Source organism: Sinohyriopsis cumingii, chromosome 7, assembly GCF_028554795.1.
Source record: "Sinohyriopsis cumingii isolate HCF-2022 chromosome 7, ASM2855479v2, whole genome shotgun sequence".
Lineage (NCBI taxonomy): Eukaryota > Metazoa > Mollusca > Bivalvia > Unionida > Unionidae > Sinohyriopsis > Sinohyriopsis cumingii.
The window spans coordinates 35309614-35327549 of NC_142967.1; the positions used below are offsets into that span (position 1 = coordinate 35309614).

At 36.4% G+C, this 17936-nt stretch overlaps 1 protein-coding gene across 1 annotated transcript in view; it reads right to left on the reverse strand.

The window, feature by feature from the left end:
* LOC149795011 (phosphatidylinositide 4-phosphatase SAC2-like) overlaps positions 1 to 17936 on the reverse strand; it is a 91372-nt gene that overhangs the window by 22290 nt on the left and 51146 nt on the right. The window contains exons 3-4 of the mRNA XM_089964676.1: positions 10455 to 10588; positions 4793 to 4930 (exon numbers count right to left, since the gene is read on the reverse strand). Coding sequence (XP_089820802.1) covers positions 4793 to 4930; positions 10455 to 10588 — 272 coding nt within the window. The remainder of the gene's footprint in view (positions 1 to 4792; positions 4931 to 10454; positions 10589 to 17936) is intronic.

Below are 17936 nucleotides of genomic sequence, written 5' to 3' on the forward strand. Positions count from 1 at the left end.
GGTACCAAAATAGCCAGACTCGTGGTACTGTGGCAGCTATTTTTCCCTCTTTGTATATCAGACCTTATTCCCTTAATGTCAACTCATAAAGCATTTAGCATTGTTTATTATAAAACATGTATTCTGAATTAGTTTTCTGAGGACACATTTGCTGTGTGGTATGTATTTTCATTCTTTCTTTAAATTTAACAATGGCAATTAACATTGGTATATTCGATATAAAAATGCTAGGTGTTCACTCGTGTAAGTTTCTTTCATGGGAATGGCACTATAGCATATGGAGTTACAGCATTTGCAGTGATCATTATTGGGATTGAAATTTAGTTGTGGACGATTTTATTGTTGTGGTTTTTTCTTTTCTTTCTGGTTTATATATTTTTTTTGTAGAGGTAAAAAAAATCATTAATTTACGTGAATTATGTTTAAACTTAACATTCTATTTAGTGAAGAAGCGAATTCTTTATAGTAAAGTAATTATTTCGTCACAACAATAATTCACATGTGATACAACAAAACATGTAGGACTTTCCTTGTTTAGAAGAAATGAACATTGAAGACATAATGTAATAATCGGGAGTTCTCTGCAAAAATCGGAAGATATTATGAAATCAGGATGTTGGCGTGGAGCGACCCCGAATACTGGGAGTTTTTTTTTCCTCCCGGCATAAAAGTTGACAGGTATTATGTAAGGTCACTTACATCAAAGCAAACTACAACTCAGCTTTTACGGTATTAGCATAATTTTGAAGCATTATTTCTGAAGCTTCATTATTGTATTTTGGAGATATCATTAAAACTTAGTACAATAGTGCCTATGATTTGACTCCAACAGATGTACTTAATTCAAAGATTGATCAAACCTACAATGTAAATGTGGTGACGTCATTATGTAAATAAGTTCAGTAGATGAACTGCGAGCGCTGAATCGAACCATATTGTTTGTTCGTTGTGTTGTCATATTGGGATTACATTTTAATGAGTTAGGTATTTACAATTTCAAAGCAGAGTAAAAACATAATTACAGATGCATTGATATAAAATGTCCAATGCAATAATGCATAAATGAACAATAATCAAGTCAAATGGGAGAGGTAGTGTTACAGCAACTTGCAATTGCTAAATTCTTGTCATCGTTTGATCAAATTATACACAAATCTAAATTAGGCAGAAACAATAAGAAAACAGCAAATTAAATTACTTTATACCATTTCTTTTTAAAAAAGAAAATGCATGCCAACCTCGAGATAACCTTGAGATAAGTATACATGCATTGTTTTAAATATAAGTTTGCCTAAATAAATGCATTTAGAACTGACCTCATGCATCTTGAGATGTCTCATAGTTGTAGGTCGGCTTATACGTGGGTCATGCACTTTTTAGTGTTTATACCTGTTCAGATTGGGGGTCGGCTTATACGTAAACGGGCTTATACGCGAGTATATACAGTATGTCAACATTATTGATGGCCTGATTAATAAAGAATTCTATTTGGTATCTTGTTTATGGTCTTAAACTAGCAGATTTACCAATGCAACTTAGCAACTAAGTCACTGGCAAGAAAGAAATAGAAAAATATGCCTACAACTTTTCACTAGTGGATGTCCTTCCATGTCTCTATTGGCACAAGTAATGGCTAAAGAGGTGATAAAAATGTAAGATGGCAATGAAAACATTCAAAATTTGTGGCCCAGTTGCAATAATGTTTGTCATTATAGTGTAACAAATTTTCAAAGTTACAGTCATGAGTTTTATTGCAATAGTATAAGCGTCAAAGGAAAATATGACAGTACAGAGCAGACCACAAAGTTCAGGTGGCAAAACTATCACAGCAAACAAAATTATCTCATTTTTATATCACTATTAGTGCTTCATGTGATATTATTTTCCCTCTAAAATGCTGTGTGCCCCCCCCACCAATCTATTTGGGATCATATGTGCAATAATAAGACTTAACAAATTTCATTATATCCATTTATATTAAATTAATGTTTATAAACAGTTGTACAACTAAGAATTTATAATGTATATAATATCCATTCATATTAAATCAACTTTTGTAAGGATCTGTACAAGTAAAATTTTAAGTACACTGTATGGGAAAATATGAATGAGTTTATTTTAGCAATACTGCATGACATTAGTTCTGTACAATATGCATGAGACAGGAGGGGCTAGCCTTGACGCAGCTGTGCCAGGTCCTGTTTTTCTGTTTTGTCACCGATTGTTTGGAATCATAATGTTGGAAAAAAAGATGAATTCTTTTAATTGAAATTCTCAATAAAGATTTTATACTGTTTGCTTGGGAACATCAAATTCATTTAGTTTTGAGTTCAGTAAGGAGAATGTGATTTCTGTTGGAAATGTAGTTGAAATTACAGTACAATTTTGCAGCGTGAATCACTTTCATTCTGATATTTAAAATACAGAGGGTAAGTAGTATTTATTGCCATTGTTATTACCAGCTAAAGATGACATGTTTATGTCCTGTCACATGCAGCCCAACTATTTATATGTCCCATATGACTTATATTGCTACTATAAATTTAAACATTGTCTCAAAAAAAGTGAAACTGAGAAAATTGCAAAGCATCTCCAGTGAGACAGCCCATTTCATCTGCAGAAATAAAACTTTTTAAAAAATATTTGTGTTTGTAAAATGGGACTAATCTTAGGGAGATGAGACACCCTTAGACTTAATACGCCTTCCTATGCTATTTTTAAAGACCCTAGAGAGAATGGGTCATACATAGTCTGAACAATTCAGTTTGCAAATAGTTATGAACATGTCTCCTCAATAACTGTTTATAGGTTCAGAATGGTATTTCCAAAACTTTGTCTCACATTTGTTATGGATATACCAGATATCAGGTTCATTCTTATGCTGGGTTGAAAGTTTGTTTTGTGACACAGTGAACTCATTCACATTATCAACTTTGTCATTTCTCCTTTCAAATGGATCAAACAGCTTGCATAGTCCATCCACCTACAAATCTAATAAATCAAAAGCTCCAGCATCTGCTACAAGAGCATACATTGTTCATTTACAATCAAACAGTTCCTAACATGATACTATTTTTAAACACTTGTCATGCAGTATGAAGCAGTGCAGTATGGAAAAATACTGCACTATTCTGACAATGTAAAGTTTAGTTACTGGAGGAAAAAATGAGCGTATAATAATAATTTAAACTAAATCAATGTTTGTAAGCAGTTATACATCTAAGACTTTATAAGTACATTATATTCATTTAGGTAATCAATGTTTGTAAGCAGCTATTATACCACTAAGACTCTATAAGGTACATTATATCCATTTAAGCTAAATCAATGTTTGTAAGCAGTTATACATCTAATACCTTATAAAGTACATTATATCCATTTAAGCTAAATCAATGTTTGTAAGCAGTTATACATCTAATACCTTATAAAGTACATTATATCCATTTAAGCTAAATCAATGTTTGTAAGCAGTTATACATCTAAGACCTTATAAAGTACATTATATCCATTTAAACTAAATCAATGTTTGTAAGCAGTTATACAGCTAAGACTTTATAACGTACATTATATCCATTTAAGCTAAATCAATCTTTGAAAGCAGTTATACATCTAAGACTTTATAAAGTACATTATATCCATTTAAGCTAAATCAATCTTTGAAAGCAGTTATACATCTAAGACTTTATAAAGTACATTATATCCATTTAAGCTAAATCAATGTTTGTAAGCAGTTATACATCTAATACCTTATAAAGTACATTATATCCATTTAAGCTAAATCAATGTTTGTAAGCAGTTATACATCTAATACCTTATAAAGTACATTATATCCATTTAAACTATATCAATGTTTGTAAGCAGTTATACATCTAAGACCTTATAAAGTACATTATATCCATTTAAACTAAATCAATGTTTGTAAGCAGTTATACATCTAAGACCTTATAAAGTACATTATATCCATTTAAACTAAATCAATGTTTGTAAGCAGTTATACAGCTAAGACTTTATAACGTACATTATATCCATTTAAGCTAAATCAATCTTTGAAAGCAGTTATACATCTAAGACTTTATAAAGTACATTATATCCATTTAAGCTAAATCAATGTTTGTAAACAGTTATACATCTAAGACTTTATAAAGTACATTATATCCATATAAGCTAAATCAAAGTTTGTAAGCAGTAATACATCTAAGACTTTATAAAGTACATTATATCCATTTAAGCTAAATCAAAGTTTGTAAGCAGTTATACATCTAAGACTTTATAAAGTACATTATATCCATTTAAACTATATCAATATTTGAAAGTATACCTTAACTAGGCCAACTGGTAAAAATATATACAGTTAAGATTTTGGCTTGGAGATCGTTAAAAAATGTATGGTTTCATTTGTTGTGGTAACTGCAACAATGGAATTTCTAGGCTTTAGATAGGATTCCCAAATATCCAACCAAAGAAGTCAAGGACATCCAAAGATGAAAATCAATGGAACCTCTTTGTTTCTATGTGAGTACACATGTGCTTGCATGTGTGTTATGTGTATGTTATGTGTGTGCATGTATGTATGCACTGCCATATGTGTATGCATGTGTGTATTTATTGTCATGTGTATGCATGCATATCTCAAGTGTGTGTGCATGTGTGCATATGCCCAAAAGACACATATAAGATATAATTTTTCATTAGTACAGTTCCTTAATATAAACTGACTGCTGTACACACTGTGGTGACGAATCATTGTCTGGTTTTCATTGAAAATCATGAGGACTAATAAAGTGTACCCTACCTTTTTAGGTTTGACATTTTCAGCTGCAGATTTGATATTGCTGACCATCTTTTGAAATGGAAGTTTGTTTTGGCTTCCATCTTGGTGGACAGAAATCTTATCCACTTTCTTCAAACCAAAGTGGTGTTTTCGACAAAGCTGTAAATACAACCATAGACTGAGTATACATTCCATATGATATTTATAAAGAGAGTAAAGTAATTTCCTGTGCATTGATACCTAACAGGATTGTGCCAACTGACTGATACAAGACTGTGTCCGAAATTACTCACTGATTGCCTTGATACAGTACTGTGTCAGTCAACAGTCAGTGATTGCATTGATACAGTATTGTGTCAGTCAACAGTCACTGATTGCATTGATTCAGCATTGTATCAGTCAATATTCACTGATTGCATTGATACAGTATTGTGTCAGTCAACAGTCACTATTGCCTTGATACTGAATTGTGTCAGTCAACAGTCATCAATTGCATTGATACAGTATTATGTTGTTGACAGTCACTGGCTGCACTGATCTAGTATTTTGTCAGTCAACAGTGATGGATTGCATTGATAAAGTATTGTGTCAGTCAACAGTTACTGATTGCATTGGTAAAGGACTGTATCAGTAAACACTAGTTGACTGCATTGATACAGGAACATGGCATGCATCACTCATGAGTGTACTGATAGAGGAGTGTGTCAGGCATTGATACAGCAATGTCAGGCATCACTCATTGATTGCAATGATACAAGACAGTGTGGATAGTTTTAAATAGTTACAACATTTGTAAATTGTAAATGGGAATTTTATGTCTCTGTCCGTGTGAATATTCTGAACGGTTACAAAACTGGAGACAGGAAACTTTAATTTTGATTTGGACAGAAATACTATGCTGTAACTGGTGAGAGCCGAGATGGATCTCTATTCTTACAGGAATACTATGCTGTAACCAGAGACAGTGCAACTGAATCTTGATTCTCACAGGAATAATGTGCCGAAGCTGGAGACAGGGCAATTTAATCTTGATTCTCATAAAATACTGCATTGATACAGGAGTGTCAGGCATCATTCATTAATTGCATTGATAAGGAGTGTGTCAGGCATCACTCATTGATTGCACTGATATAGGACTGTGTGGATCATGTTAAACAGTTATAAAACATTTGTAAAACTTCAATGAGTGTTTTAATTTGTATTTTTACTTTGTCTACACCTGTCAGTGTGAACATTCTGAACCATTACAAAACAGGAGACAAGGCAATTTAATTTTGATTTGGATAGGAATACTATTCTGTAACTGGAGACAGCGCAATTTAATCTTAATTCTCATAACATACTAAGCTGTAACTGGAAATAGGGCAATTTAATCTTAATTCTCATAACATACTATGCTGTAACTGGAGATAGGGCAATTTAATCTTAATTCTCATAACATACTATTCTGTAACTGGAGACATGAGAATGAAGATTTAATTGCCCTAACATACTACACCACTCCTTCGATAACTCACACCCTGATAACTCGCGAACCCGCTTATAATGCGGGGTCAGGTGTGGCTCCCATTTTTTAAACCAGAAAATACCCTAAAAACTGATCCCTATTTGTTGAACTTGAAGAAGATCGTGATCAAAATTGGTAACAGAAACTTTGATGTATTGCTCATCAAAAACAGTAAATAGGACCTGGAAATTTTAATCAACACTTTGAAATATCAAATTTAAAAATAGGTCGTACAAGTTTTTACATTTTCTTTCCAAACGACACTCCTAGTACACCGCATTTAACGATATGTAAGGAAACCTCGATTAATGAAAATGTCATTTACGCGGAGTGGAGGCAGTACTTAAACACAAATTAAATAACTTTTTATCAATTGAAATTTGTGTTCTAGTTCTATCTTTTAGTTCCTTTTAAGTGTAATTGTCATAAATGCAATGTGTCCTCTTGTAATTAAACCTAAAGTCAATCTACTATAATAGCTATGTCCACGAGCGTTTCTGTGAGAACCTAATTAAGTAGCGACCGTGTTTTGATAATTGACTTCTGGATGTATTTGTTGTATTGTTGCACTGAAATAAAAGCTGGCCTCCTCTGTATTAACATGTTACTTATGTCTTTTGAATCAAATAAAGAAGGTGGAATAAATGAAATGTTAAAAGGCACGAAAATCCTACAAGCTTAAAATCTAGCGGCCCCAGTCGTATGTCAGGTGAACTAACTTCATTTGATAATTCGAACACTTATAAATTTTATTGTGCATGTAACATAAGCTACCTTAAATTAGCTGACTCTTTCATCACTGTGATCAAAGATAACAAGGCAGCCAAGCGAAATGAATACTTAATAAAATAAAGAGCTTGATTTCACAGATACGGACCATTGTGGGCAAGCGAGTTTCAGAGAATTTGAACTGGCACTTAGAGATATCCTCAAGGATGATAAGAAGTTTCATTATTACTTCCAATGAAATCACAACATCATTATGGTACTAAATGAACACTGCATAAATTTAGTTTCGATGTAAACAATTGTCTCACGAAATAAATGTGTTTTTGAAAAAAAGAAATCTCGTTTGGTGGTGTATCAACAGTTAGTCTAGTTCCCTGCCCTGTGGACTCCTGATTTGGCAGGATAATATTGAACACCACAACGGGAACCAGACTCGTCAAGAAAACAAAAAGCAGTGATGTAATACACAGATTTTTTTTCCCATACATGTGAAGGTTGTTGAAACCAGCTGGAACAATCTTTCATATGTTGGACATTTTGAAAATAAATGTTATTTAAACAGAATAACGAACAACTTCATTAGAAAAAGTGCATTATTAAAAATTATTATTAACGTGATTGTAAAATGAAGATTCAGTCAATAAACTGCCCAGTTCCCTAACACCGCTCCCCCACCCCATGGTTTTCTCTATGGCAAAGCATTTTTTTTTTTAATTTTTGGAGGTCCCTCGGTAACTCGTGCCTCGTTTATAGTGCGGTCTATGTTTGTGGACCCCGTTGTGCGCAAGTTATCGAGGGATAGGCGTATGCTGTAAATGAAGACAGGGCATTTAGATCCTGATTCTCACAGGAATACTATGCTGTTAACTGGAGACAGGGCAATTTAATCTGGATTTGGACATGAATATGATGATGTAACTTGAGACAGGGCAATTCAACCTCGATTCTCATAAAAAAATACTAATTTGTAACTGGAGACAGGCAATTCAATCCAGATTCAAACAGGAATACTATGCTCTTTTCAACTACATGTATGTAAATATTTATAAAACAAGTTTTAAACCTTTTCAACCAAAATACAGAAATCATACAAGTTTCATACATTTTTGTTTGAAATGAGGACAATGTAAGAATCCATTTATCATACGATGAAACATAATTTTTTTCAATAAATCATTTTAAATTGTATTTGCTTAGCCAAACTTAAACTGCATACTGCTAACATTATGTAAATTTTTTGTAACATCATGAAATGACATGAGTATCTATTATGATGTTATGTGTTATATTTCACTTGCAGATTACATGCAAAAAATCTAAGTGGGTCAGAGTATGGTAATATCAGTGTATTATAAATATAAATCCTGATAAAGGCACAGGAAACGTCCAACTCAGTATCACTTTACCAGTAATTATCATAAGGACATAGAAAACCTCCAGGACAGTAACACTTTACCAGTAATCCTGATGAGGTCATTGGACACAACCAACTCGATTTCAGTTTGCCAGTAATTAAGACAAGATGAAGACATACAAAACTTTCAATATCAGATGACAAGTAATCCATATAAGGACACAGAAAACATCCAACTCAATATCACTTGACCAGTAATCCAGATGGGGACATAGAAAATATCCAACTCAATATCACTTGGCCAGTAATCCACTATCCAGATGAGGACATAGAAAACATTCAAATCAATATCACTTGACCAGTATTCCAGATGAAGACATAGAAAACATCCAACTAAACATCAGATGACCAGTAATCCAAATGAGGACACAGAAAACAGCCAACAGTAATCCAGATGAGGACATAAAAAACATCCAACTCAATATCAGTTGACCAGTAATCCAGATAAGGACATAGAAAATATCCAACTTGATCTCAGTTGACCAGTAACCCAAATGAGAACATAGAAAACAGCCAACTCAATATCACTTTACCAGTAATCTATATGAGGACATAAAAAACATCCAACTCGATCTCAGTTGACCAATAATCCAGACGAGGACATAGAAAACATCCAGTTCAATATCACTTGACCAGCAATCCAGATGAAGACATAGAAAACATCCAATCAATATTAGCTGATCAGTAATCCAGACGAAGACATAGAAAACATCCAACTCAACATCAGTTGACCAGTAATTCAGATGAGGACATAGAAAACATCCAATTCAATATCACTTGACCAGCAATCCAGATGAGGACATAGAAAACATCCAACTCAATATTAGTTGACCAGTAATCCAGATGAAGACATAGAAAACATCCAACTCAACATCAGTTGACCAGTAATTCAGATGGGGACATAGAAAACATCCAACTCAATATCACTTGACCAGCACTCCAGATGAGGACATAGAAAACATCCAACTCAATATCAGTTGAACAGTAATTCAGATGAGGACATAGAAAACATCCAACTCAACATCAGTTGAACAGTAATCCAGATGAGGACATAGAAAACATCCAACTCAATATCACTTGACCAGTAATCCAGATGAGGACATATGAAAAAGCCAACTCATAAAACTGTCCTGAATACCAGTTTACCAATAATAATAATAATGATAATAATAATAATAATAATAATAATAATAATAATAATAATAATAAATACTTTATTTAATGAGAGTAACTCAGTTATAGTATACTATTCTACCCTGAGGACCTGAGGATAACTGAGGATAACTTGTAAATATAACCAAACTTAAGTACATAAAGTAAAAAAGCACAAAGTGTATATGAAATGCATTATCAGAATAAACTGGAGTGCATGTATTTCAATATTTACAATGAAAACTGCCTTTTGAGACAGTAGCTATTCGATTTTGTTTTGAACACATTTAGATTTATTTCTGTTCTAATTGTTTTTGGGAGTTCATTCATAGAAGAGCACTGGATTAAGCAAACGATTTTTTATTAGTATTTGTTTTTAAAATTGGTGTTTTGCAATGATTATTTGTTATTGATCTCACTTTAGGTCTTTAGCACTGTTCTTCTAAATTAAAACAAAACATACCATTCAAATACTGTGGACAAAGTTCATACCTTACTTTGAACATTAATATGGACTTTTGTTAGGCTAATCTTATTCAAAATTACAGCCATTTCAATTTCGGTAATAGAATGGTGTATCAAATGGTAAATTTAAGAAAGTACTTGCTAATTCTTTATAAAGAATGATGTACATTTTATCTCTGACAATCACTAGTACAAGTTGGCATGAAGTTCATCAGCACATTTTTCCAAATAGGCTAATTAATGCTAAATTTTCTTGCTGTTAAAGCTGTACAAATAAGTAAAAGACTCCTGATAAATTCCCTGTCATCTATATGATTCATCAATCAAGGAAGCCTATAGGTGTTCTTTTTTTAGGGTGGACTTATTTTTCAGCTCTCACTGGATGGCAAGATCTCCAAATGAGTCCAAACAGATACCTCAAGCTCCACATCAGGCTCAGCTTCAGACAATGACAGCATGGCAATTTTGTTGATTTTATAAATGTTGTGCCCTCCTGCAATCTTTCCAATACAGGACCGCTGGCGAATCAATAGCAACTTCCAGTCAGAATCTGAAACATAAATAAATAATGCAATATCTGCCTACTGAATGACATGGTTTCTGATAGTGAAGCATTAAAAATACATAAATAATACAATATTTGCCTGTTGACTGACATGGCTTCTGAGAGCAATGCATGAAAAATTAAATGTTAGAAAGTTATCAGTGTCTCTAAAGTTTAAAATCAAATGATAGATTCTTTTCAGTACTTAAAGAGAATTACAACTTACTGACACAATACAGTTCATGTTCATATGTGTTATTCCTTGTTTCTAAATTTTGTCAAGAGATCGGTTTAAAAAAATTCACACATGATGCAAGAGGCTACTAGTTTTATTTGTACTAGCCCAATATAAATTCAGCAGGTTAAGAAATTTAAAATTTTGATGGAAAAGATCTGCCAGTTTCTTCTGGTAGCCCTGCTTAAATTCAGTATGGTATATAAAATTTCAAACATGATGGCAAGAGGCTACAAGTTTATTTGTTCTAGCCCAGTATAAATTCAACAGGTGTAACAAATTCAAAATTATGTTTGTAAAGAGCTGCCATTTTTTTTTGGTAGCTCTACTTAAATTCAGTACGTTATAACAAAGTGGAAAACATAATGTCCAAGAGTTACCAGTTTCTTTTTTCTAGCAATGCCTTTATTAGTTATGATAAAATAAATTCCAACATATTACGGTAAAGTGCTACTAGTTTCTTTTTGGTAGCCCAGCTTAATTTCAGTAGCCCAGAGATGGTCACATTTTTATATCACGTATGCCTAACATGACCTTGATGAAAACCAATCATTTTACTCTAAGAAATAAAAACTAAACATTGTTTACATCTTAAACAACATAGTCCCATTATGACCTAGACAACAACCAATCATTTTAAAATAAAAATAGAACTTATTTACATGGCTGTTACTAATTTTGAATCAAGGTCAGGGTCTAGGTCAAAGTTTGGTTGTTTATGAATGAATGATTCAGGTCAACTGATTTTTTGGGAAAATATCATCTCCAGTGAATAAATTTACATTACAATAGCATGTAATGAAAAATATAAAAAAATAAAACTGACAAACAATTAAATTTAAAAATATATATATTAAATCAGATATAACTAAATCAAATATACATAACAACTTGCTACAAAAAGATGGGCTGGACAAAATGAGACTCTTGCTATAAAAACCTGTTTCTGACTTTTCTTTCTCAGAGTGACATGTCAGCAACAAGCATTATCATTTGTGAAGTATCTTTAAGGCATTCAATCTAGGACACTTTCTGTCAAATATGGTAAAATTTTGTTTATCATTTATTTAGAAAAATCTATTACCGTATATATTCGCTTATAAGTCATGTCAAACTGCAAACAACAAAGATCCAGCTCTGCTGCAGCACAATGAAACTGCAGTCTGTGTTAAACAATCTACACAGACCCAGATCTGTTGGTGCGTTATGTGATGGGTGATCTTAGTCTGTGCAGTTTGCAGTTGGACTCATATGCAAGTATATATGGTAAAGGTTGTTTAAGTTTTAGTTAGTTAAGCCAGCCATATTTGATGATTTATATCATTTTTATGTGTTTTTAAAAGCCCTTCAAGACAGAATGTGTTCTGTAAAAATTTAATTCTGCCAAGTGGTTTTTGATAATGAGTCATGTAAAGGATTTTCCATTTTTAGTAATGGTGGCCATATTTGATGGTTAAATAACATGATTTGTATAAATTTGAAAGTTGCTTAATGTCAACATGCTTTCTGTCAAATTTTTTCATATTCTGCTGACAATCACCCCCACCCACAAAATATGATCTAAGGGTCACAACGCAAAATCTATAACATACCCAATCAGTCTTCCTGATATGGCTGCATATACGAAATTTGGTCCCAAAAACCTTTTGAAACGACACTGTAATGGAAACTTTTGTACATTCCAGTACTGAACACCTTACTGGGATTTGAGTCATGGAACTCAATAATGACAGTCCTCTCACAAGTGATCCTAATGGGGACAAACATAACTTTGAAGCTTCATGAATTTCCACAAAGCAATTTGGGACAAGACCTGGCAACAAATTATGGACAGACATATGGATGGAGAGACAGAGGTATGATAATATTTCCAATTTTTTTACTCCAAAAAGTGCAGGGATAAAAAATTGTCACTGTTGCTTGCAACTGATGGAGTTATCACAAGTCTCAATTATAACAAGTAATCTGACTTGTGTGCCTGTTATGCACTTTTTGTGCATGCTTACACAAATAAGTAAAAATTAATAGCATGTCATGATAAGCATCTGGATTTATTATTAAAACAAAATCTCTTAGTTTTCCAGTCTCTACAAAGCGTTTAAAAAGTGTCAATGACAAAATATCTTACTGTAGCTAAGTATGTATTATATGGGATTGCATGATTGATGTTGTTAATTGGTCTTTTGTAGTTTCACGCCAATTTTTAATGCATGATGGGCCATACATAGTGACCAGTATAACTGGTGGAGAAAGAATCTGGAAAAAACCCAGTAAGAACTGCCAACCCACAGGAACCTACTGGCATACGCACATTGGCCAAGCCCAAGACTTGAACCCACATGAACAAAGGTGAGATGGAAGTGATCAGTAAAGGCAAGTACTTTAGACCACTTTGCCACCCAGGGCCCCTGACAAGTGATTTAGTTATTATATTATTATTACTGTAGTTCAGTATGAGTTATATGGAGGAGGGAGTGATATTATTATTATTATTATTACCAGATTATTCATATTATTATTATTATCATTATTATTATTATTACCAGATTATCATTATTATCATTATTATTATTATTATTATTATTATTATTATTGTTGTTGTTGTTGTTGTTGTTGTTGTTATTGTTGTTGTTGTTATTGTTGTTGTTGTACTTGGTGTGAGTTATATCTGCTATACAGTAAGAATGATTGTAGTTCAGTATGGATTATATGGTCTGCAGTAAGAATGAATGATGTTATCACATATTACCGAATCTGTCATAATGGTATTACTGTAGACAAAATCTGATAGCCTCTGGCCTCCCCCCTCCTTTAATTAAGTTCATGACAGTACATTCAACGTCAGGCTTATTGTAAGACACAAACACCAACTGATGAGACTTCAATCATACTAGATACTAACTTCAACTCCATAGAAATCAATCAAAACCTTTATCATCACTCTGCAAAACTGTCACATATCCAATTTAATACTTTAAAATGAAGCGTGCACAGTCTATCAATATGGCTTTATGTTCCCTAAGTTTTCATTCAATTCTGTTTCATTAATTTTTATTACTAGTATGCTCCTGAAAGATGTATTCCATATAACCTGCTAATGCTAGATCTGACTTGAAATAAAAAATTTAATTGGAGAAATCTACCATTACACAGGATTAAACTTCGCAAATCAAGCGGAAACAAATAATGTATTGATTAAATTATTCCGCTCCTATTTCTTAAATGTGGGGTGTGTGTGAGGTCGGGGCCTGATATCCTGCTCTCCAAAGAAAAGTGAAGCGTCTCTTACCCTCGCCTTGGTAGGCAGCCAGTCTAAGAGAAGGAAAACTCAGACTCCATACCCAGGCAGATGGAGATCATTAGCCTTGTCAGGCAGTTCATCTAGGAGAAGGAAACTCTTAGCTCAAACCCATGAAGTGCCAAAGATGACTGCTCCACTGCCATGTGGATATCTTCAAGAGAAGGCAAGGCTATGGGAGTAAACCCAGACAGAAAATCTAGAGTCGAGCCCCTAAGAGGGGTGAGTGTCAATTATGACTTCCTTCTGGCAGCTCCTGCATTCAAACTGGTGCCAAATGTCATGCTCAGGATCTCCATACTTGAAGCCCAGGCTTGCACCCTGGAAAGACCACTTCAGCCTCGCTCCTGAGTGAGGAAACAACATGGAAGCTGGCAGTCTATGGGTTATAAGTCCCACCCGATTGGCGTAGGAAAGGGGTGCCATGTGTCAGCTTCAACAGTGGGAGGGATCATCGCGTCCCACTGGCTGACTACCACCTGCCTCAAAGCCAGGCAGGCCCCAGTCAGTAAGGTGTTGGCCCGCCATGTCTGCCTGCTCCAGTGGGTGCCTGGATCTCATTGTGATGCTCAGCATGATAAGCAGATGGAAACTCTGCACCAGACACAAAAAAAACAAGAAACCAACAAAGATTACTCCAGTTCTTCAATTCGTAAGCTGGAATGTGTGCACCATCTGCACGGGCATTTCTGATGACCTCAGGGAGGTGGACGACACCAGGAAGACAGCCATCATCAACAGAGAACTCACCAGACTAAATGTCAGCATAGCTGCCTTCCAGGAAACCAGGCTCACCTCCAGCAGCTCCCTCGGAGAGGAAAAGTACACCTTCTTCTGGAAGTGTTGAGAACCTGAGGAGCCCGCCAGCAATGAGATGGCTTTGCCATCAAAAACATCCTCCTGGTCTCAGCTGTACCTCCCTCAAAGGGCACTGATTGTCTCTTGTCCTGCCTTGACACTGCTGCAAGTCCTGTCAATTTCCTCAGGTTCTATGCCCACACCTTCACATCTTCAGAAGACCAAAAGGATCTGTTCTATGGGCAGTTGGGCAAACAGATCAATGGATATCCTAAAGACGAGCCACTGTTCCTACTTGATGACTTTAATGCCAGAGTAGGTGCAGACCACGAGTCATGGCCTACCTGCCTCAGACATCATGGCACTGGAAAGACCAATGAAAATGGTCAGAGTCTGCTGGAGCTGTCCACCCCATGTGCATTACAAATACCTTCTTCAAATGTAAGCCACAACACAAAGTGTTATGGAAACACCCCAGGTCTCATAACTGGCACCAGCATGACTTGGTCATCACCAGGCACTCTGCCCTGAACAGCATCCTCTCCACCAGAAGCTACAATTGTACAGGGTATGCCTACAGGAACACACTCTACACCACTCCAAACCAAAAGGTCACCTTTGCATCAACACTGTACAGATGTCAGTCCCCTCCAAGGTGGAGTAGTAAGTGTCCGCCCTGGACCAGGCTCTCCAAGACCTGCCAGAGCATGATGCCACAGCCAAGTGGAATGCCATGAAGGATGCCATCTATAGCACAGCCATGTCCACATTTGGCAAGAAGGAACGACCCAGCCAGGATAGGTTCAATGCACACCTTTCAAGGATGGAACCAATAATCGAGGATAAATGAAAAGCCTTCATAATTTACAAACAATGCCCCAATGAACAGATGCTTGCTGCCCTCAGAAGTGCCCAATGCACCACCCAATGCTTTGCCAGACATTGCAGGAATGAGTACTGGCAGCAACTGTGTGAAGGAATCCAATCTGGAAACATCCGAGGCATGTACAGTGGCATCAAGAAGGCCCTAGACCCTACAGTGAAAGGGGTCACCCCCCTGAAATCTCTAACGGGAGAGAAGATCGCAGATCATGAGCAACAGATGGCCAGATGGGTGTAGCACTACTCAGAGCTGTACTCCCAAGAAACTTAAGTCACCGATGTGGCCCTTAGAAGCATACAGAAACTGCCCACCATGGAGGAGCTCAACAAAGTGCCCACCTTTGAGGAGCTCAGCAAAACCATCAACTCCCTCCCAAATGACAAAAGTACCAGGTAGCAACAGCATCCAGCGTAAAGCTATCAAACATGTGAAACCAACACTGCTTCAGCTGCTGCATAAGCAACTCTGCTTCTGCTGGGCAGAAGGAGCAGTCCCCCAAGACATGCGGAATGCCAACATTGTGACCATTTACAAAAACAAGGGTGACCGCAGTGACTGTAACAATTACAGAGGGATCTCGCTCCTGAGCATAGTTGTCAAAGTGTACTCCAGCATCTTCCTCAACAGGCTGCAGCTGCTGGTGGACTGTGTGTACCTGGAATCCCAGTGTGGCTTCAGAGCAGGCAGGTCAACAACTGACATGATCTTCCCCCTCAGACAACTCCAAGAGAAGAGCAGACAGCAAGGTCAGCCACTCTACATGATGTTCATCAACCTCACCAAGGCCTTTCACCTGGTCAGCAGGAAGGGCCTATCTGAACTTCTCAGGAAGATCAGCTGCCCCTCAGAACTCCACAGTATGATAATCTCTTTCCATGCTTATATGAAGGGAACAGTCATGTATGATGGATCCTCCTCAGACTCCTTCCCCATCAACAGCGACATGAAGCAGGGCTGCGTGCTGGTACCAACCCTTTTTGGGATCTTTTCCTCCCTGCTCCTGTCCTATGCCTTCAACTCGTCCACTGATGGCATATATCTGCACACCAGGTCTGACAGGAGGCTGTTCAACCTGGCACAACTGCACTTGAAGACCAAAGGGATGTATGTGCTCATCAGGGAGATGCTCTTTGCTGATGACGCGGCTCTGGTGACCTACACTGAGGATGCCCTCCAGAGATTGGGAGACTGTTTTGCAAGCATTTTGGGCTCACCATCAGCCTGAAAAAGACAAACTGCAGCACAAAAGATGCCACCACTGCCTCTCCATCAAAATCGAATGTGTCACCCTGGAAGTAGTCAACAACTTTACTTAATGGGATCAACCATCAGCGACACTCTCTAGCTCGATGTGGAGCTGGACAGACAACTTGGAAAGGCAAACACCATCAAAGCCTGTCTAATGAACAGGGTGTGGGAAAACAACATGCTGACAAGATACAAGTCTACCAGGCCTGCATTCTTAGCACCCTCCTATATGGAAGTGAGGCCTGGAGCACCTACATGAGGAAAGAGCATCGGCTCAACTCCTTCCGTACATGATGCTTAAAACACATCATGAAAATCAGCTGCAAGACCATGCCCCACACAGCAAAATCCTGCAGCGTGCAAGTACCCCATGCATGTACTACCTGCTAAGCAAACGCCACCTTCAATGGCTGGGACACGTCTGATGCATGGAGGATGGGAGGCTGCCAAAGAACATCCTATATGTACAACTGGCCACTGGCACCAGAAGAGTTAGCCGCCCCTTACTCCATTTCAAGGATGTGTGCAAGAGGGACATGAAAGCATGTGATATTTCACCCAATGGCTGGGAAGTGCAAGCCAAAGACCGAGGCACCTGAACACTGATGGTCCACAAAGGCATAGCAGTCGCTGATGTGAGGAGAGGCCAGCTGGCAGCAGAGAAACGCAAGAGAAAGAAGAGTGCTGCAGCAACCTTGGCATCTCAGACTACCCAGTACATCTACACCAACTGCGATAGGGACTGTCACTCGTACATCAGTATCCTGAGACTGAGTCACCAATGATCATGATGATTTTTTTAATCAAAGTCTGAACTAAGTGGAACATAAATATTGGGAAAAACCTTTGCCTGAAAGCATACAGATTGTCTTGCAGAGAGCTGAAAGAGTTA